Here is a 20559-nt window from a genome sequence, read left to right on the forward strand (position 1 = left end):
TACCCTGGAGACTGTTCAGGCTCAGGCTAGGTTCTCTGACGTCTGAACCACTCCATACCCACCCTTTCCCTCCTCTCTGCTTATTGTCAGTAGCTAGTACTTATCAGTAAGGGTCACCACTTCTTTCTGACTGGCTATCTAGCTGCCACTGCCTGCCTTGAGCCTAGTTAATACCTGTGGGCTCACCAGATCCAAGGAAAGCTAGGCTACCTTATCGGTTGTCTGGCCTTTGGTCACTTTCACCTTGATAGGGCAAGGACTTTTTGAGGAAGCCAGCTTTGTGCATAGCAGCAGCACCCAGGAGGCTGAAGTTAAGTGCTGTCTGCAATAGCACCTAGAATGGCTAATTTAAAACACTTTGATGGTTTCATGATTGTAGGCAGAGGTCCCAATTAGGGAAAAGGTCACAGAGACCTTGCTCAAATTAGAGGACACCTCTAGAGGGTCACTAAGATTAAGACCTGGGGATTTACTGCCAGTTTAAAATCAGTTTCTGCTGGTACTACCAAGCCTTGTGGAAGTGACAAGCCCTCTGGTTGGCTACAAAGTGACAAGGATTCACAACACCAAACAACTTCTCCAATCACAAGGGAGACCTGTAGCCTCTTTGAGATCCCTAATCTCACTTTTCACTTCTCACTGCGAGACTTGCACATCAGCATATGAAGATGTCTTAGAAGGCTTAGTACCACAGCAGTATGAGAAGGTTCTCTTCAACTGCAGGGGCTCCTACCCCTCATCCGCCCCACCATACAGGGTGCCCCCATCCTTGCAGAACCTTTGGTAACTGGAATGTCCAGAATGTGAACTGTTGGGCCCTTTTTCCTCTTCAACAAATCCTTGCCCTCTCTGAGCACTGATCACTAAGTCAAGCTGTTAGATCAGGCAGGACGCTATTCTCTGGCCACGAATCTGTAATTAGCATGGAGGGTAGCAGCATGTGAGCGGGTGCCTGCTGTCCACTTCCGCCTCATGTCAAATTCTCTTGTGTGCTTTTGCGGCTTCCTGACCAATCTGGCTGCCGCTTGTCATACTCTCGGGTTTCACCAAGCCGAGAAAGACTGGCGTCCCCTCTCGCATCCCGAAGGCATAAAACCCTCCTTACTGTTGGCGGAGGGAGCACCAAACCGTCGAACTCGGTCAGGCCGAGGAGAAAGGATTAAACGAGTTCCCAATTTTATGTGAAGTAACCACGGAGGGGATTGTCGGTAGCTCAATCTAGCTGGAAGAGACCACGCAACACAGCAAGCAGCCGGACTTGGGGGCGGGCTTCGGGACCACACTCTACTTGTATCTTCTGCAGCCGGTGCCGCCTTTTCCGGTTTTGGAGAACGCCTTGGCGTCACTTCCGGTCCCCCTTCTGCCGAGTTGGAGTAGGTTCCCTGGGCCACTACTACCGCTGTGTGTTTCGTTTCTGGGCTTACTGCCCAACTACTGCTGGGCGCGAAATCCTCCAGTGCATGGACCGCACGTGTGAGGAGAAGCCCGTGGAAGATGGGAGCGACGAGGAGGATCCCGACTCCTTGGAAGCCCCGGCCCGTATCCGGGACACCCCGGAAGACATCGTGCTGGAAGCCCCTGCCAGTGGCCTGGCCTTCCATCCTGCCCGAGATCTCCTGGCGGCCGGGGACGTGGATGGGGACGTGTTCATGTAAGTGTGGGGCAGGACCGGGGCCGTGGCGAGCGTGGTAGGCGCGGGAGCTGCTTTGTCTGGAGGCCCTCCAGGGATGGATCCGGGACGAGGAAAGTTGTAGGGAGACAAATATTGCAGGACTCATCTGGCTCATCTGGTCCGATTTGTTCAGTTAACACTCGGCTTTAAACCAGTTACCCCAGAAACCTTTTGAAAGAACCGAAAAGAAGACAAAGTGGCTGAAATGTCGTGACGGAGCCTGGAGACAGTAGAAGGACAAGAGGCGTTCAGAACACTGTTACCCGCCAAGGGATTATTATATTCAGCCTGAAACAGGCTCAATGGGGCCCGCTGCTTTTGCTTTTTGTCCACTTTAACTGATCTTTCATAAACACAAGTCCAACCACCTCACTTCCTTCATTAATAACCCTTCGATAGTTAACCTTTGTTTTTAGGATTAAGGCAGAATTAATCCGACATTCCAGGCCTTGACTCTGGCCCTTGCTCGGTTTCTCCTTTGCTTTCTGTGCTCATTCACTCTTACATTTTAAATGTGTCTCGAAGCCTCAGCAACTTTGCACATATAATTCCTTCTACTTGGAAACTCCCTTCCCCTCACTTGTATCCACTATCCCTCAGTTCTCAGTATCTCTTCGCCTTTCCTCCAAGCCCCAGACTAAATTAGATTACCTATTAGTTGCTACCTTTGCACCAGATGTCTTTCTCTTATATTCTTAATAATGGTTTGTAAACCTATGGCCATTTGTGTAATTATTTGAATACTTGTTTCCACTAAAAAAAAAAATTTTTCAAACATTTTTTAACCTCCCTTCACACTTTTACTTTGTGTGTGAATCACTGACATTTTCAAAAAAATTTTTTACTAAGGTATTACTGATATACAATCTTATGAAGGTTTCACATGAAAAAACAATGTGGTTACTACAGTTACCCATATTATCAAGTTCCCACCCAGACCCCAATGCAGTCACTGTCCATCAGTGTAATAAGATGCCACAGATTCACTATTTGCCTTCTCTGTGCTACACTGTTTTCCCTGTGATCCCCCACACCATGTGTACTAAACATAATACCCCTCAATCCCCTTCTCCCTCCCTTCCCACCTGCCCTACCCCACCCCTCCCCTTTGGTAACCGTTAGTCCCTTCTTGGAGTCTGTGAGTCTGCTGCTATTTTGTTCCTTCACTTTTGCTTCGTTGTTATACTCCACAAATGAGGGAAATCATTTGGCACTTGTCTTTCTCCACCTGGCTTATTTCACTGAGAATAATGTCCTCCAGCTCAATCCATGTTGTTGCAAATGGTAGGATTTGTTTCTTATGGCTGAATAGTATTCCATTGTGTATATGTACCACATCCTTTTTATCCATTCATCTACTGATGGACACTTAGGTTGCTTCCATATCTTGGCTATTGTAAAAAGTGCTGCGATAAACATAGGGGTGCATATGTCTTTTTGAATCTGAGAAGTTGTGTTCTTTGGGTAAATTCCAAGGAGTGGGATTCCTAGGTCAAATGGTATTTTTATTTTTAGTTTTTTGAGGAAGGGTGTTGCGGCATGTAAATTCTTTATATATTTCAGATGTTAACCCCTTGTCAGATACATTATTTACAAATATATTCTCCCATCCTGTAGGATGCCTTTTTTGTTCTGTTGATGGTGTCCTTTGCTGTACAGAAACTTTTTAGTTTGATGTAGTCCCATGAGTTCATTTTTGCTTTTGTTTCCCTTGCCCGAGGAGATGCATTCAGGAAGAAGTTGCTCATGCTTATATTCAGGAGATTTTTCCCTATGTTGTCTTCTACGAGTTTTATGGTTTCATGACTTATATTCAGGTCTTTGATCCATTTTGACTTTACTTTTGTATATGGGTTTAAACAATAATCCAGTTTCATGTAGCTTGCATGTAGCTGTCCAGTTTTGCCAACACTAGTTGTTGAAAAGGCTGTCATTTCCCCATTGTAGGTCCATGGCTCTTTTATCATATATTGACCATATATGGTTGGGTTTATATCAGGGCTCTTTAGTCTGTTCCACTGGTCTATGGGTCTCTTCTTGTGCCAATACCAAATTGTCTTGATTACTGTGGCTTTGTAGTAGAGCTTGAAGTTGGGGAGCGAGATCCCCCCCACTTTATTCCTTCTTCTCAGGATTGCTTTGGCTATTCAGGGTCTTTTGTGGTTCCATATGAATTTTAGGATGATTTTCTCTAGTTTGTTGAAGAATGCTGTTGGTATTTTGATAGGAATTGCATTGAATCTGTAGATTGCTTTAGGCAGGATGACCATTTTGACAATATTAATTCTTCCTATCCATGAGCACGGGATGTGTATCCTCTTTAATTTCTCTCATGAGTGTCTTGTAGTTTTCAGAGTATAGGCCTTTCACTTCCTTGGTTAAGTTTACTCCTAGGTATTTTATTCTTTTTGATGCAACTGTGAATGGAATTGTTTTCCTGATTTCTCTTTCTACTAGTTCATTGTTAGTGAATAGGAATGCCACAGATTTCTGGATATTAATTTTGTATCCTGCAACTTTACTGAATTCAGATATTAGATCTAGTAGTTTTGGAGTGGATTCTTTAGGGCTTTTTATGTATAATATCATGTCATCTGCAAACAGGGACAGTTTAACTTCTTCCTTGTTTTCTGGCTTATTTTATTGTTATTGCAGGAACACACAAATGCTGATTGCAGCTCACTAATGGGTCATGACTGGAATTTGAAAAACTATTCTAGTCTGTTCTCCATTGTATCTCCTGCTTTTAGACCAAGATAAGTGCTCAACACGTTTGCTTTTGAGTAAAGATGTAGGCTGGAAGCAGTGAGAAGCTATTGACTATTTTAATCAGGAGAGTTGTGCTATCAGATTTAATGAATTTAAATCTCAATCCCCTACCGGTTTCTGTTATGTTTGTCTTTGAAAATGGGAATAATATATAACTGGCAGAGGGGTCAAGTGTTCACTTCAGCACCTGGATTGAACAAATGTGGGTTCCTTTCTACTGTTATTCATATTTACAGGGCCAGATCTTGGAGATCACCCTGGACCTCTACTTTTCACATCCCCATTGTTTCAGTTTGTTCCCTCTTCCCTACCCTCAGCCACTGCCATCTGGCAAGCCTAACTTCTCCCATGACCATTCAGGAGGTTTCTTTTCCCATAGGATTAAATTCAAGAGTTCTGCTTGGCCTCTATGGTCTCAAGCCCAGTCCAGCCTGTCTTTCAGATGCAGCCATGCCAGTCTCCTGCTACTGGAACCCTCCGCTTTGTGTCTATCCTGAAAGAGACTTCAACATCTGCCTCCAGTATCTGCCCCTTGTCTGCCAAGTTTATGTATTCTTCATGATCCAATCCACGTCATTACCTTAGCTTTCCAGGGCTCTCTTGTCTTCTCATCCTATTCGTGAATGTTTATTAAGTAGCTTTGTCATGCTAGGCCCAGGACAGAGCAAACAGTAAGTAGACCCAGTTCTGCCTAAACTTCACTGGCAATTAATTACTTACTCATTTGGCCTTTGTTGAAGATCTGCTCTGAGGCAGGCACTGGGGATACTTTCTGGACAGGTATTTGCCTCTAAGCTAAACCTATAGACTGCTACCTCTCTATTCCACCTGTTTTAACCTTCTCTCCTTTTCAGTATGTGTGTGGTTTTGGCTTTCTCCAGCTTCCGCAGACATGGAATACAAGAGTTCTGCCTTCCTGATTTTTACATCTCCAATTTCTGGGGCTGTTTTTCTGTCGTTAATTTAGCAGATATTTCTGGGCTTCCATAGTGGTCCAGGTCAAATCTTTCCCCAGGCTAGAGCTGTCAAGGATAATGAACAGGGGTGGGGTGGGGTGAGGTCACAAAGACCTGAGCAAATGCACTTTGAATTAATGTATATTGAATGGGAAAAAGACATTTGAAGCTCATTGGAATATGGATGATAAGGTCCTTGGGCTTCAAGGTGTGCAAGCAGGGAACTCCCAAGTAGGTGGCCGGTTGGCTAGTTGATCTGTGTACTCCATGCATCCCAAGCAGGGTCCAGGGTCATTCACTTTCCTCCTCTCCCTAGCTTTTCCTACTCCTGTCAAGAGGGAGAAACCAAGGAGCTCTGGTCCTCAGGTCACCACCTCAAGTCCTGCCGAGCTGTGGCCTTTTCTGAAGATGGGCAGAGTGAGTATTGGGGGGGGACAAGTGGGCAGCCAGCAATGTGGTGGTGGGAAAGGAGCAGTGACAGCCTCATGACCTGGGCATCTTTTCCCCAGAACTTGTTACTGTCTCCAAGGACAAAGCCATCCATGTTCTAGATGTGGAGCAGGGCCTACTGGAAAGACGCATTTCCAAGGCTCATGGGTAAGGGGAGCCAATTGTGTACAGGTCAGGGGTACGGACTGGTAGGTCCATAATGGGACAATGATGCTTCAAAAAGTTCTGCATCTGTGTCTTTAGTGCCCCCATCAATAGTCTCCTGCTGGTGGACGAGAACCTTCTGGCCACTGGGGATGACACAGGTGGTATCCGGCTGTGGGACCAGCGGAAGGAGGGCCCATTAATGGATATGCGGCAGCATGAGGACTACATTGCAGACATGGCTCTGGACCTAGCCAAGAAGCTGCTGCTGACAGCCAGGTCCAGCCCCAAAGCTTTCCCATCCCTTCCTTGTGTTAAATGTCTTCAGTGGGAGTGTTGGCCAAGCCTGCTGCTCTGCTCTCTCTACAGTGGAGATGGCTGCCTTGGTGTCTTCAATATCAGGCGACGTCGGTTTGAGCTGCTCTCAGAGCCTCAGTCTGGAGACCTGACGTCTGTCACTCTCATGAAAGTACAGCTGAGTGCAGAGGGATGGGGGCGTGCTAGGAACCTGGTCTGATATGGCTCCAGATATAACTTGTCCTGTTTCCCTGCAGTGTGGAAAGAAGGTGGCCTGTGGCTCCAGTGAAGGTACCATCTACCTCTTCAACTGGAATGGGCTTGGGGCTACAAGTGACCGCTTTGCCCTGAGAGCTGAGTCCATTGACTGCATGGTTCCAGTCACTGAGAATCTGCTGTGCACTGGCTCCTCTGACGGAGTCATCAGGTGAGAGAAGCAGGACTACCCTCCGATCCCAGGAATGGCAGGCCCAACCAGCCATACCCAAGGTTCTTTTCTCTCTGCCCAGGGCTGTGAACATCTTGCCGAACCGAGTAGTAGGCAGTGTGGGCCAGCATCCTGGGGAGCCTGTGGAGGAGCTGGCCCTCTCCCACTGTGGCCGCTTCTTGGCCAGCAGTGGCCACGACCAGTGCCTCAAGTTTTGGAACATGGCCCAGCTGCGGGCTGTGGTGGTGGACGATTACCGTCGGCGCAAGAAAAAGGGAGGGGAGCTGCGGGCCCTAAGCAGCAAGGCTTGGAGCAGTGATGACTTCTTTGCAGGACTGAGGGAGGAAGGAGAGGAGAGCAAGGATGACAGTGATTGAGAGGAAGAGCTGAGTCTCAAGATAGGGCCTCCCTGGGAAAGAGTCCCTTCATGGGCTGGATCCCCAGAGAGGCTATGAGCTTGTAATACCCTGTTGTGTAGCATAAGAAGATACACAGAGGCTCAGGACTGAGGACAGTGTTGTGGGGAAGTACTCGCCTTGTAGCAGCTGCTTACTCTTACCAGTGTAAGCCACACCCACAGCTGGGGCAAGACAGCACAGACACAGGTGTATACCAACCAGGGGTTTAATATAAATACAACCAGCATAGAAAAACTCAAAACCACACTCATATCAAAACCAGAATGCCAAGTGCTGGGGACAGAAGTCCAATTTCTGACCCTTTGGCTCAGCCAGCCCCCAAATAAAAACCAACAAATAAACAAGAAATAAGATTCATGCTAAGTTGTGGGAGGAAAAGGGGAGTGTGCATCATACACAAAAGGGTGGAAGACGATGGAATCAGGTCAGACCCTGGAAGGGGAAGGGCAAGCTCCCTCCACAACTTAGCCAAACCTGAGTTGCCCCCCAGGTGCCATAGGGCCCTGCCCCAGATGGGAGGCTGTGTCAGGCCTGAAGACTGACATGCCTACTTGTTCAGGCTGCCTGTGAAGAGGACGGGGTCACTGCTTAACCATAGTAACTGCCTCAGCCCCAACAGACCCTAGGAAGCTGGCTCCAGACTCACTCAGTGTTGCCAGCAGCCGTGCAGACACAGCATCCTTGGCCACCTCATGCCCATTCTGCCCATCTGGGGCCAGCACAACCCAGATGAGGCCACTGAAGGGCACTGGATGCCCAGGGATCACCACCTGGTACCAGAAGTGGTACCAGCCAACAGGGCCTACACCCAAACACTTGGTGAGGAATACTGGGCTGCCCAGTTTCATCCGTTGGCACAGCAGCTGCAGGGCAGCTCGAGCCCCTTGGGACTCTAGCCTCTCCCTTGCTAGGGCTAACTGGCTGCCTAGTGGCTGTAGGTACTGGACAGATGGTCCTAAGAGCTGCAGGCGGAGATGATGCTTCTGCTCCGGCTTGAGCCAATCCACTGCCACCTGCTCTCCACCCAGGCATGACTGCCCTGCAGGGAAAAAGAAGAGATAAGAGCAGGCCCAGCCCTAGGCCCAGGCCCCCAGACCCTTTAAGCCCCTTGGAGTTAGACTGGTTAAATTTCTAGCTCTCCATTTCCTGGTGGCATGACCTCGGGCAAGCTAAGCTGTCTTCTCCAAATTTCATTGTGTTTATTTGTAAAGAGGGGGTATAACTGCTGCCTTCTAAGTTTCTTTGGAATAGTACTGGCTAATGCAGGCTTTGTCTACTTGATAACCATAATAGCTAACCTTTACTGTGAATACTTGAGTCAGGGAATGTGCTAAGTACTGCTTAATTTTCACAACACTGAGGAAGCAAATTCTGTAGTGGATAAAAGGCTCGACTGGACTGCCTCGGGCAAGTCAATTTGTCTTAAATTTTGCTCATCTCTAAAGAGGAAGATCCTTCAGTGTTTCATTGGAATGTTTAAGATTAATTTAGGAAATAATGGGTGGAAAATGTTTAGTTAAGTGGTAGCTGGTAGCACCACTGGAAATTCAAAAACCTTAAGTCAAAGAATGTAAGGTCGCAAACTCAGAAATGCAGAGGTAAGTGCCAGGCAGAACGCCTCCCCTGACCCCCTTAACCTCCACCTCCTACCTTCCACCAGGGCCTTTTTGGCCATAGCGGCGGCGTGGTGCGAACTGAACTTGAGCAGCGCCATCTGAGTGCGTGCTGGCCCGGGGCTGGGCAACAGCAGCGCCTCCTGCAGGCCGGAGTTCAGCGGCTGCAGCGCGAACAGCAGCGCTCTGCGGCTCAGGCCCGGCGGCAGCCCGTCCACGCACAGCTCGCACTTCTCCGTGCTGCGGCACACCAGCAGCAGGCAGGAGGGCCGCAGCGGGTGGTTATGCAGCGTGGCGATGGCGGCCTGGGCGCCGCGCCGCGAGCTGTACCGGGCGTACGCGAAGCCGCGATTCAGGCCGCTGAAAGTCATCATCAGGCGGAACTCGTAGAGGCGGCCCACGCGCTGGAACAGCGGGATCAGCTGGTGTTCGTACACGTCCTGCGGCAGCCGCCCGATAAACACTTCTGACCCGGCCGGCGGCGGGCTGCCCACCCAGCCTGGGGGAAGGGTTGGGAAGGGACACCGTCATCGTTCCGGGTTCGGGATCCAGATTGGGACGTATGAGCAAACTTCTGTGAAATGGGTACAACGCCTGCAACCCGGGTCGTTGGCACCATTGGGTGACTGAGGTGACAAGAATGGCACGGAAAAGGTGTACTTTAATATTGGCTCCTCTTCTTGAGGCGTTGGGGGGAGGGGCCACCGACAGTAAGTTTCAACTGCTTGGATGGGGGGTGTGACGCCCAGTTCGGGTTTCCCACCGTGAAGCGTGGGAGGAGTTCCCTCCCCCAAGGGGGATGGTCGGGGCCGGCAGACTCGGGCTGGGACTATCGTACCTGGGGGTGGCCCGCCGTACTTCCTCTGCCCGTTCACCTGCACCAGGCGGATGCCCGTCTCCCTGACCCACGCCTCCAGCGCCGCCTTGTTCTCTGGATTCACTCTCTCGCACCAGAGCTGAGGGAAACGGGCAGGTGGAGACGGCGCACCGCCGCGCCGCCCGCCCCACCTCGCCTGGGGCCCCCGGAGCCCCCGCTCCCTGCACGGGTGGGGCCTGCCGACCCCTAGGCTGCTAGCCACTTACCTCACACTCCCGCTTAGACTGCATGATTCTGCCAGACGTTCGTCGGTAGCCCCTTTATAACCTCTTCTCTATCTGCCTCTGGAAACTTCCCGACCCTCCACCCCCCCCCGAGCTCTCATTGGTTCTGAGCACGACCCCGCCTCCCACGGGGGTGGGCGTATCCGTCGCACGTGCGCCGCGGGCACCTCCGACCCTCAGGTGAAGGCCAGAAAGGCTAGCGGTGCGTCTACCGGCAAAGCCCCACCTCTTAAAAAAAATGGCTGCAAACCGCACGTAGGGACGCTGGAGGCAGAGCCCCTGGGGAAAAGCCCGTGGGGCCTACCCTAAGTCTGTCTCCCCACCGCTAGAGTGGTCAGAACGGGAGGCTCAGGAGCTGACGGGGAAGGCAGGTCCAGGCGATAGCGACACAAGCAGGATACAGTGACTGAGGCTTTTTATTGGACCTCTGGTGACCGGCCGTGGGGGCATTCCCTCTACCTGGCGCGGGGCGCTGCGGAGGAGACCGTCTCCGTCCAGCCCTGTGGCTCAGGAGCCCTGACTAGACTAAGCCCCCAGGGCCTCCTATGGAAAATGGTGTAGTCCTTGGCCATTTTTGCCTGTGATTACCAATAAAATAATCATAATAAAAATAAAGTCTCTGTTTTGACCACTCTTCAGGTCTTCCTGCCGGAACAGAAATGTGCAAAGATGTTGAAGTACATATGCAGTTTGTCTTAGCCTTAAATATTAGTGCCAGTCCCATTTTCCTTGGATAGTTTGCTCAGTTCAGCAGGTGCAAAGGGGCAGACTTGTTCTCTTTTTGATTTCCTCCACGAGGTCTTCTCTTCGGACATCCACCTGGCCAGGATGGGGGAAAGTGCTATGAACATCTTCCACTCCACTGTGCCCCGTGCCCACACCTTCCTCTAGGCATCAGGCTTGACTCAGCTGGGAGCAGGAACCCAATCAAACACCTCAGAGTAGACAGTGCTTCTTGAAGGTGTACGTGGGGACGGAGATCTACTCTACAATGACCATAGTAATGAATTACGCTCTTTAAGTCCTTCACAAGTGGGTACAAATATGAACGCCAGGCTTCTTGCATAGGTAGGCATCAACCTGCCAAAATGGCATATATCCCCTGTCCTGCAGCCTTCCTGCCCGCATACTTACCTCTTCCCTGCTGGCCACTGAACGGAGCTTGATGACTCCATCCTCGAGCTCCTGCTCACCAATGATGGCCACCAGTGGGATGCCTGCCTCCTCACAGTACTGCAGCTGGCTCAGCAACTTTGGGTTCTTCTTATAGAGCAGTTCTGCCTGCAGGGAACCAAAGCAGAAGGTGAATGCTGTCCTCAGGGACAATGTCCTTGGGGCCCCAGCTGGCACTCTGCTCTTAGCTTGACACCAAAAAGTCACAGTACTGGCAGAGTCACTATGGATGAGCTTTTATTCAGTCTGGGCCCAGCACTCCCAAATTTGCTTCCACCCTGGGGCTTGCCTTCTCTACCTTGATCCCAGCATCCCAGAGCTCTGAGACTAGCTTCAGCCTCTCCTCCAGCAGCTTCTTCTGTGCAGATGCCACAAGCACCTGTGTCTCTGTGGTCCGTACTTTCTCTTCCAGAGCCTGGGGAAGGGGCAGATAAAGAGGCAGAGAGTTGGGCTACTCTTTACAACACCTTCAAGGAGCAAACAGAGCAGGCTATTTTCAGGATTCTGAGAGACCAGGCCCAACTCGGTGAGGTCCACCAGGGCAGGGCTCCAGTCTTCTCATCTAGCAACTGGGCATCAGGTAGATGATATAAAACACGAACTGCCTGGCTTGTACATATGACTTCCCAGAATAAATAATATAGGGCAAGGCCAAAGGTAGGTTATGTATAGTGACTTCAAGCTCATCTCCATCTAGTACCTTAAGGGTCCGCAAGAACACTCACACAGAAGTGATCCTGTGGGCTCACCCAGGCAATGCAGTCCCCCCTGACAGTTCTCGTTCCCACTTCCCATCTGCCCAGTCAGGAGACTACTCCTCTTTAGCCATAGGGCACAACACAGGGTGTGTGTGGATGGGGGAAAGGACATGCTGTTACTGCCCCTTGTCTTTCTCAGAAGTACTTTCATAGTTCATACAACATAAGATGCCTACTGGAATAGGACCTCAGTTGGGAAACAGGTAGTTTCCACTCTGGAGAAAAAAGACGGGATCAGTGGAAAGGTTATTTCAAGAGAGTTTCCCCAGGGGATGAAATACCACAAGCCAGTTAAGAGCAGCAGCAACGAAGAAGGGCTTCAGGCCATGAAGGGCTGATATTACTCTAGGTGCCAAAGAGTCAAGACAGACATCTGAGGGATCTCAGGGCCTCGGACACTTGCTTTCCACTTGGAGACAATGTCACAGAGTGGTTGGAAGCGAGGCTTTGGAGTTAGACTGCTTGGATTTGATTTCTGACTCTGCCACTTACAAGTTTCATGACCTTGGGCAAATTATTTTATCTATAATACTTCAGTTCCTTCATCTGGCAATTGTAAATAAAGAATAAAAGTAGCTACTCTCAGAGGGCTGGTAAAGAATCTTACTAGGTAATGCAAGAAAAGCAGTAAGCACAGTGCCTGGCATAGAGTAGTAAAATATTAAGGACTTTATATTCCGAAGAAGATCCAGGTCTTTGGATATATCAGTTTAGATTCCTGACAGCTCGAGGGAAGTAGGGACCCAGAGCAAAGGATTTTGTGAAGAATGATCAAAGATCCATATCTGGCCTGTAATGGGGTGAGAATCTGTGAAGACCAGGGACCATCTTTTCTCCATTTCTTTACAAAGATGCTTCTTGTCCAGAGCAGCATCACTTGACCTCCTGGAGATCAAAGAAGACGGTTTGGGCGCCAGCCGCCCAGACTCTCTGCTTACCCCCAGGACCTACCTCCAGCCTTTGCTCCACAATGGAGAAGATCCGCTCCACCCCAATGCTGAGCCCCACGCATGGCACCTTGCGCCCTTTGGGGTCAAACATGCCCACGAGCCCATCGTAGCGCCCTCCAGCAGCCACACTGCCCACACCCAGGGGCTCTTCCCCTGTCCGGGGTGGAGTCTGCAGCAGCATGGCCTCATAGATCACCCCGGTATAGTAGTCTAGACCTCGAGCAAGGCTCAGGTCGAAGGAGATCTGTGGGGACAAGAACATGGTCGGTACCAGATGAGGATCAAGAAGCTGAAGCCCCAGAGCTCAGCGAAGGCTTCCATCCCTGACCTGACTCACCTTGTCAGCAATGCCAAACAAGCTCAGGTACTCAAACAGCAGCCTCAGGTCTCCCAGGCCCTCCAAGGCCTGCTTGTTTTGGGACAGTTTAGGATCCTGGAACAGCTGTTCCACCAGGGATAACCCACCTGAGGAGACATATTTGTGAGTCAGACTGCCAAGAGAAAAAAGACAGGGGCTCTGCCTTTTTGCGTGACTGTACAAGCATGCATGTGTGTACACACACACACACACACACACACACACACACACACACACACACTTTCTCTGCCCCTCCCTCTCTCTCCCACACACATCCACACACACAAGGGTTTCGGCTTTAGACCTGAAGGCAGTGGGATGGCTGCTGGGGGTCAGGGTTAGTTCCTCACCATGCTGCTGGACGTAGTCCCCAATGTGGTCAGCCACCTCTGCTGTGAGGCCCTTCTCTCCTACCATCTCATTCTTTACTTCCTCCCAGGATACCTGGGTAGACACACACACTAGTCAGGAACCCCTGGGTAGCTTCCCCATTGCAAGGCCACTATGGGTCACCCTCAGAAGGTGGTCTTGGAGCAGAAGCTACCCTTCAACCTACATTCCGGGGCTAATCTTCCTCTGGTGGCCAAAGTGGCAGGCCCCTCTCTTCTAATCTTGTTTTCCATTTCTCAGAGGAGGGTGCAATCTGGGGAAAGAAGAGTCAAGTGTATCTGGGTCATCACCTTGTCTAGCTTGTCCACTGAGGAGCAGATGGTACGGAACTTGCTATCAGGAACTCCACAGATGGCAAACATCCCATCTAGAAGGCGCCGATCATTCACCTGGAGTTACCAAGGCATAGTGAGGAGAGAATCCACTAGTAACCTTCAATAGACTTGGTCACTTGGGCTACTGGTATCTCTGCACAAGGACCTTCTCCTGTGAGAGGCTAGGCTTAACTTTGCCCTCCCAGCCCTTGTTCAGCTCTGACCTTGACCAGGAAGTCGCCTATCTGAAGTGAACTCAGGATCTCACACACGATCTTCAGGCACTCTGCATCGGGAATCATGGGATCAAACTGCCCAGCAATGTCAAAATCCTGCAGGGAGAGGAGTAGCTAGAGGTCCTCAGGGGTTCACTCTACTTAAGTGGGGGGGCCTGCAGGGAGCTCTACTCTCTTGCTATGAAGATCTGTTTGCACTTATGCACAGACTGTTTTCATTCTCTGATCATTAGCCCAGAGGAAAACCGCAGCATTCTTGGATCTCTTACCAGTCCTGGTTTGCTGATACCAGTCTCTTGGGCTATTCCTTCATGACCTCATTCATCTAGTTTTCCTTATTTCCTCCTATGTCATGGGGGCAGTTACACAGTCTTAGTCCTCAGTCATCATCACTAATCAGAAACTATCAGTCTGGACGCTTTAATACCTTAAATACCTGTCCTATGCTGTGATCCTATCACTGTGATTCAATATAAAGAGCACTGGACCAAGAGTTCCAGTGCTGACTTTGCCTTTCTTATTCCTATGATCTCTTCATCTTGCTGAGTCTCAAGTTTACTCATGTGTAAATGGAGAGAATGATCCCTGTCCTCTACACGAAAAGACTAAAGAAACCTAAGGGTTAGCGATATCTGGGGCAACCAGTCTGCTCAGTGCACCAGGAGTACTCAGTAGATCCTGCTGACCTGAGGCAGGGCCAAGTCACCCAGCCTGACCTACATACTCACACACTGGTAGAATTCCCGGTATCGGCCGCGGGTCATGGCTGGGTTATCCCGCCGATATACTTTTGCTATGTGGTAGCGTTTTATGTTGGTCAGTTTATTCATTGCCAAATATCGAGCAAAAGGAACCTGATGACAAAGAGTTAAGAAGAAAGCCCCTCCTATCAGTCTGGATGTTGACTACTATCATAACCAACAGAAACTGGGGCCTAACTCCTCCCTGTGTGGGTAAAACCACCAACTATAAGATTAACAGCATTTCTGAACATTAGAAAGAATCAACTTTGTTACCACAAGGGCAGCTGAAGTTTCAAAAATGATTAAGTCTCCTTTTTCTTTGGTAGTGTCTCCCTGGCCTATGTTGAGCATGGCAGGAGGCTGAGCAGATTGGCCAGGGAGCAGAAAGGGAGCCACATTTATTTCTTAGCATATGATTCTCTGACATAGCTTGGAGATAAAAGAAACGTGCTGTTGGTCCATTAACAACTTTGTCCACTGGACAGCAGAAAAGAGAGAGATTCTGGAGCCAGGGGAATGCTGGCAGAGTTGGAACTGGCCCTGACATAAAGTTGAGGCCTCACTCAGAATTCAGAAGTCTTACAAGGCTATGCTCTGTTTAGCCACAGTCCTGTTCCTGGTTTAGAGAAATAATTTCCCTGATTGCCAAAGGCATCATATTTGATCCCATTTATGTATAGCTGTCCCCAAACACCCCCAGCTCAACAAGGGCCAATCCATCCAAAGTGTCAAGAGCCCAGGTTTAGAAAGATACAGTGAGGTCATAGCGAAGAGACAGCAGTTCTCCGCCCTGGTCCTTCAGGTCATAGATAAGCTTAGAGTCTTCCCCATACTTTCCAGTCAGTGTCTCCTGGAGAAAACACAAAGAAATGTGGTCACAATGATAACAATTTAAAAGGAAGTTTTAAAAACAGAAACTACTCTAACATGAATGATTTCCACTTGTCTACATTTCCTCTACTCTCTATTCCAATGCTTATGTATTTGATGTGGTTATAATCAAAAGGAAAAACCAATTTTGTTTTCTGCTTATCAACATTTCCATTTTGTGACAGAGCTGAGGTATTACTTTTAAAAGCTGCATAATATTCCAGGGAACAGGAGCTTCCTTCCTAGTGTTACACTGTTCGATGTTTAATGTATTCCAAAAAAAAGTTCCATAACATTTCAATAAATATATTTGGGTACATAAATTTTTTTTCTTTTGAATATTTATTTTTTGAAGATAAACCCCTAGGAGTGGGTTATTAGAACAAACATAAGTGTTTTTATGATGCCTGAGATTTGAACAATGTTAAAAGCCAAAACAGATAGTAGATAGCAGTTGATATCTTCAACGAGGTGATAACATATTTCAACTGCCAGATTGGCAAAGTTTAAAAAGTCTGAAAAATTGCAGTGTGTACAATCAAAAACACTCATACATTGGTTGGTGTTATGGGCTGAATTCTGTCCCTCTTCAAAATTCATATGTTTAAGTCCTATTCCCCAGGAAACTCATATATGACTATATTTGGAGATAGGGTCTATAAAGAGGTAATTAAGCTAAAATTAGGTCATTAGGTTGGAACCTAATCCAATATAACTGATGTCTTTATAAAAAAGGAAATTTGGACACAGAGGGAAAATGATGTGAAGACACAGGGAAAAGATAACCATCTACAAGCCAAGGAGAAAGGCCTAGAACAAATCCTTCCCTCAGATACCTTATCTTGGTCTTATAGCCTCCAGACAATAAATTACTTTTGTTTAAACCACCGTCTATGGTACTTTACTGTGGCAACCTTAGCAAATTAATACAGTTGGTAAAAATATAAATGAGCACAACCCCTTGATCCAGCGATTCCATTTCTATAGAACTTATCCTGCAGATAAATGTCCACCAGTACCAGATATTGTTCTAAACACTGAGTATGTATCAGAGAACAAGACAAAGGCAGTCCTCTTATGGATCTTCTGCACTAATGAGAAACATCAGCCAGTACACCAATGCAAGGGAACAAATTAATGGATAGTTTCAGATAGTGATAGCTGCTCTAATGGAAATAAAACAGATCAATGTGATAGATAAGGGCTACTTTAGAAAAGGTAGTACAGAGGATTATTTGAGGAATGGCATTTCAGTTGAGATCGGAAATTAAAATCTATAATTGCTAATTTGATCTGAAATTAAAGTCATGCAAAGAGCTGGAGAAAGGGGAGCTCAGGAAGAGTGAAGAGCAAGAACAAAGGTCCTGAGACAGAAACATATTTATTATATTCCAGGAGTAGAAAGAAGACCAGAGTAGCAGAGTGGGCAAAGTGAAAAATAGCATGAGATGAGACAGGAGAGACAGGCAGTGGCCAAATCACGTACAGCCTTGTAAGCCTGAGAAAACAGTTTGGATTTAATTATAAATGCAATAGAAGTTACTGCAGGGAGTAATGCAATCTGTTTTCTTTTAAAAGCAGAGAACTGGAAACAACCTCAGGGTCTATCAGTAGGAGACTGGTTGCATATTTATAGTTTGTGTGGTTTTCATGTATCTAGAAAATATCCCAAGAACAGGTACTATGAATTCATCATAGACAGCAGTCATAAGAACTTCCATTTCTGCATAGGGCTACTTTTTGAAACTGCTGGCCACAACCAGGATAAAAAAACAGCTGGGCCTCTCCTTCTAAATCAGTCCTGCCCCCTTTCTCATTAGAGAAAATACTGGTCTTTGTCCACAACAGGAGGGAGACCTTTGGGCCACCACTCCTCATCCTCTTTGTTGTCTGTATACCCACTTTTCCACCAAGCAGTTTCTCCTCACTCATCCCTCACCTTTAGTTCAAACACAGGGGTATCGATGACTTCTGCACCGTGGCGCTTGAAGCAGCTGATGATCACATCAAATACCTTCTCCCGAACTGCCATCTGCCGCGGACTGTAGTCTCTTGTGCCCTTGGAGTCCATCAGCCAAAAAATCCAGGTATTGGATTTAAAAACAAAGAACAGTTACGGTCTAGAAACATAAAAGCATGACCTCTATGATGGCAAATGCAAATACTGACTCAATCTTAAATTTTCCTCAAGGCCACTGAGCTGTAAAGTAAGTACAAACAACTCCCTATTAATCACACATCCATTTGCTACTGCCTCTCTAAGTTCCATACCCTGTTTAGCTTGGGTCTATTTTCTACAATTCTTACAATTCTACTCTCTGAGCAATTTTCCTAAAAACTCCTTTTCTGGGATAACAGAACATTTCCTTGCCTAATAGAAAGCACCTACCTGACAGGTACATAATTCAACCTGGCTTAACTAGTTGAATTCCAAATTTCACAAGTAACATTCCCTCCCAATGTAACTTAAAATTCTGATAAGCAGTATTTGTTCTTTAATTTGTTCTCTCAGCCCTGTGACATGGGCTGGGCAGAAACATTTTACAGATGAATTATAGGGTGTTGAGAAGAGTCATTACTTAAGGGCACACAGTCAAGAGTAGGATCCTGTCATTCCAGGTCAAAGTTTCTAGTCTGGGCTTTTATATCCAACTCCCAAGTCTTTGGTCTCAGGCCCTCTTTATATTCTTACTTTTATTAAGGACCCAAAGTGGGTTGTACTTATAAATATTTATCAATTCACTTAACAAATGGTAAATCTACTACATACTAACCTAAGTACATTTTAGCAAAATGTAACTCCTTTCCAAAACAATTTGGTGAGAAGAGTGGTATTGATTTATATTTTTGCAAATCTTTAATGTCTGGCATAAAAGACAGATGGACCTTTTTTATGGTTGGATTATTTGAATCAAATTCTAAAAGTCCATGCATTGTATTTGGTTGATATGTTTTATGTCTATTTAATCTTTCCCTTTCTTTTTTTTTTTTAAGTCGCTTATTTGTTGAAGAAATTGGGTCATTTTCCTAAAGAATTTTTTGCTTTCTAGATTTGGTTAACAATATCTCAATGTGTCATTTAATATGTTCTTCTATCTCCCATATTTCTGGTAAACTGGTAGTTAGGTCTGAAGGCCTGATTAGATTCAGGTTCAATTTTTCTTGGCAAGGATATTTTATGGGTGGTGCTAAGTACTTCTTATTGCATTGCATCAGGAAAAACGTCTGATTGTCCTAGTTTTAATAATGTTAAGATTGATCACCAGGTTTAGGTGAGGCTAGCCTGAGCTGTCATAAATTCCCTATTCATCTTTTCACCTAATAGTTTGAATAATGATCAATACCTTGGGATTTTACAGTCTTCAACCTTTGAATGAGTTGTGTAGAAAGTAATAGCTCAATTAATTTAGCCAAAGCACTATCCTTAGAAGGTGGCATCTCAACAAAAGGAAGACAGATCATCTTCCCTTTTCTTCACAATTCAACTCCACATACATTCTTTGAATACCTAGTTTCAGGCATGTAGCCTTAGCTTCTCAGGGTAAACGAACCATGTGAATAACTAAAAGTCATCAATAAATGCAATGTTAAAAAACTATGAAGTGCCAAAGGAACCCAGATGAAGGGGTAAATAGTTCTGTTATAGAACTTACAGAAAGTGGCATCTGAACTGAAATCCTGGAGGGTGAGCTTGGAATCTCCAACCTCATTCTACCCTACTGCTTACTCCCTATTTGGTTCTAGTCACATAGGTGGGTCTTTTTCTAGTTCCTGAAAACTACCAAGGTTCTTTCCTGCTTCAGGGTTTCCATACTCTACCTGGACCTATCTTCCTCAAACTCTTCCCCTGGCTACCTCCCAGTCATCTGCTAGGTCAGCTGGTGTATCACTTCTTCAGCGAGGCTTTCTCAGACTCCTTGGTTCTCTCTCATTTTTCTCAGAGCATCCTTGTTATTTCTTTATATCATTTATCATCATTTGTAATGACATATCCATGTGTAGGATTATTTGTCCTAAGTCTTCTTACTTAAATAGAATGTGTTGTCTCCATGGTATACTCACTGCTTTGTACAATGCTAAGCACATGTTATAAGTACTCGATAAATATTTACTGAATTGAAAAGCAGTAGCAGGCCGACTCCCTTAAGCACCCAGCTGGCCTAGTTTTTGATGCCACTTTGCAATCCCAGAATGACTCAGATAAGAGTCCAATCCAGCCCAGAGCAACTATTGTTTCCTCTGCAGCATTTCAGATCCTCCTCAAGTATCTGGTTCAAGGAACAGGCATATCCGCCCTTGGGAGCGGAGTTAGGGATTCTCTCAGAGGCTCCCTAAATTACCTTGGGGGTTTTGAGCACAAACTTCTGTTTCCCTTCATCAGGGCCCAGCTGTGCCTTCAGTTTCAGTAGTTTCGCCACCTCCTCCTCGATCTGTTAAGATAAAGTAGGCGCTGGACTCTCACATCAGCCACTCCCCCTCCCACCTCCGCCATTCATTCAGAACCCGTCCCTCATCAGGATCCGAGGCAGATCTTTCTCCCCAGGTGTAGCTTACTTCTCTCGGATCCTACCCCTGCTCCTTCCCCACCCAGCCCGTCCTCCACCCTAAGGCAGGGTCCCATCCCCTACATTTTTCTGCTAGGTGCAGCCCACCCCAGTTCTTTGTCCTCCCCAGCCTTGCTTTGGCCACTACATTGCCACCTCCGCTGTACCTGCGCGGAGCCGGCCTTCTGCTGCTTGAGGCCCCGAACGTGCGCTCCCTGAAGTCGCACCAGTTCTTCCAGCGCCGCACGCTCCGCCATACCGTCCGCCACTTGCAGGAGACCGTTGTCTTGTGGTTGCCGCAGCGTCAGCTCGGATGACTTCCGGCTATCGAGTCACTGGCCCGCACGCCTAGAGAGCCTCCGCCGAGTGTCACTA

The 20559-nt window shown here is 47.4% G+C and overlaps 3 protein-coding genes across 5 annotated transcripts; 1 reads left to right on the forward strand and 2 right to left on the reverse strand.

Annotated features, from left to right (window-relative positions):
• The first annotated feature begins 1339 nt into the window (after positions 1–1339).
• WDR55 (WD repeat domain 55) lies at positions 1340–7485 on the forward strand. Of its 2 annotated transcripts, none has more exons than XM_036896307.2 (7): positions 1340–1651; positions 5714–5814; positions 5907–5994; positions 6091–6270; positions 6361–6460; positions 6546–6715; positions 6798–7485. In XM_036896307.2, exons 1-7 carry the CDS (start codon positions 1461–1463, stop codon positions 7090–7092), a joined length of 1125 nt encoding a protein of 374 aa, XP_036752202.1. In that variant the 5' UTR covers positions 1340–1460; the 3' UTR covers positions 7093–7485. The 2 variants fall into 2 exon arrangements, with proteins under 2 accessions (XP_036752202.1, XP_036752219.1); XM_036896324.2 differs by lacking the exon at positions 1340–1651 and adding an exon at positions 4884–5112.
• On the reverse strand, positions 7324–10106 carry DND1 (DND microRNA-mediated repression inhibitor 1). Its single transcript, XM_036896333.2, has 4 exons — positions 9831–10106; positions 9586–9703; positions 8785–9246; positions 7324–8173 (listed from the first exon to the last, which is right to left on the reverse strand). The coding sequence occupies exons 1-4, from the start codon at positions 9852–9854 to the stop codon at positions 7716–7718; spliced, it is 1062 nt and encodes a 353-aa protein (XP_036752228.2). The 5' UTR covers positions 9855–10106; the 3' UTR covers positions 7324–7715.
• Positions 10107–10246: 140 nt separating this feature from the next.
• HARS1 (histidyl-tRNA synthetase 1) lies at positions 10247–20552 on the reverse strand. 2 transcript variants are annotated; one of them, XM_036896145.2, is made up of 13 exons: positions 20352–20552; positions 19981–20070; positions 17580–17699; positions 15525–15620; positions 14756–14881; positions 14016–14123; positions 13768–13866; positions 13438–13531; positions 13067–13194; positions 12731–12973; positions 11320–11436; positions 10983–11129; positions 10247–10667 (listed from the first exon to the last, which is right to left on the reverse strand). In XM_036896145.2, exons 1-13 carry the CDS (start codon positions 20439–20441, stop codon positions 10596–10598), a joined length of 1530 nt encoding a protein of 509 aa, XP_036752040.1. In that variant the 5' UTR covers positions 20442–20552; the 3' UTR covers positions 10247–10595. The 2 variants fall into 2 exon arrangements, with proteins under 2 accessions (XP_036752040.1, XP_036752049.1); XM_036896154.2 differs by lacking the exon at positions 14756–14881.
• Positions 20553–20559: the final 7 nt, after the last annotated feature.

Source organism: Manis pentadactyla, chromosome 13 (assembly GCF_030020395.1).
Source record: "Manis pentadactyla isolate mManPen7 chromosome 13, mManPen7.hap1, whole genome shotgun sequence".
NCBI lineage: Eukaryota > Metazoa > Chordata > Mammalia > Pholidota > Manidae > Manis > Manis pentadactyla.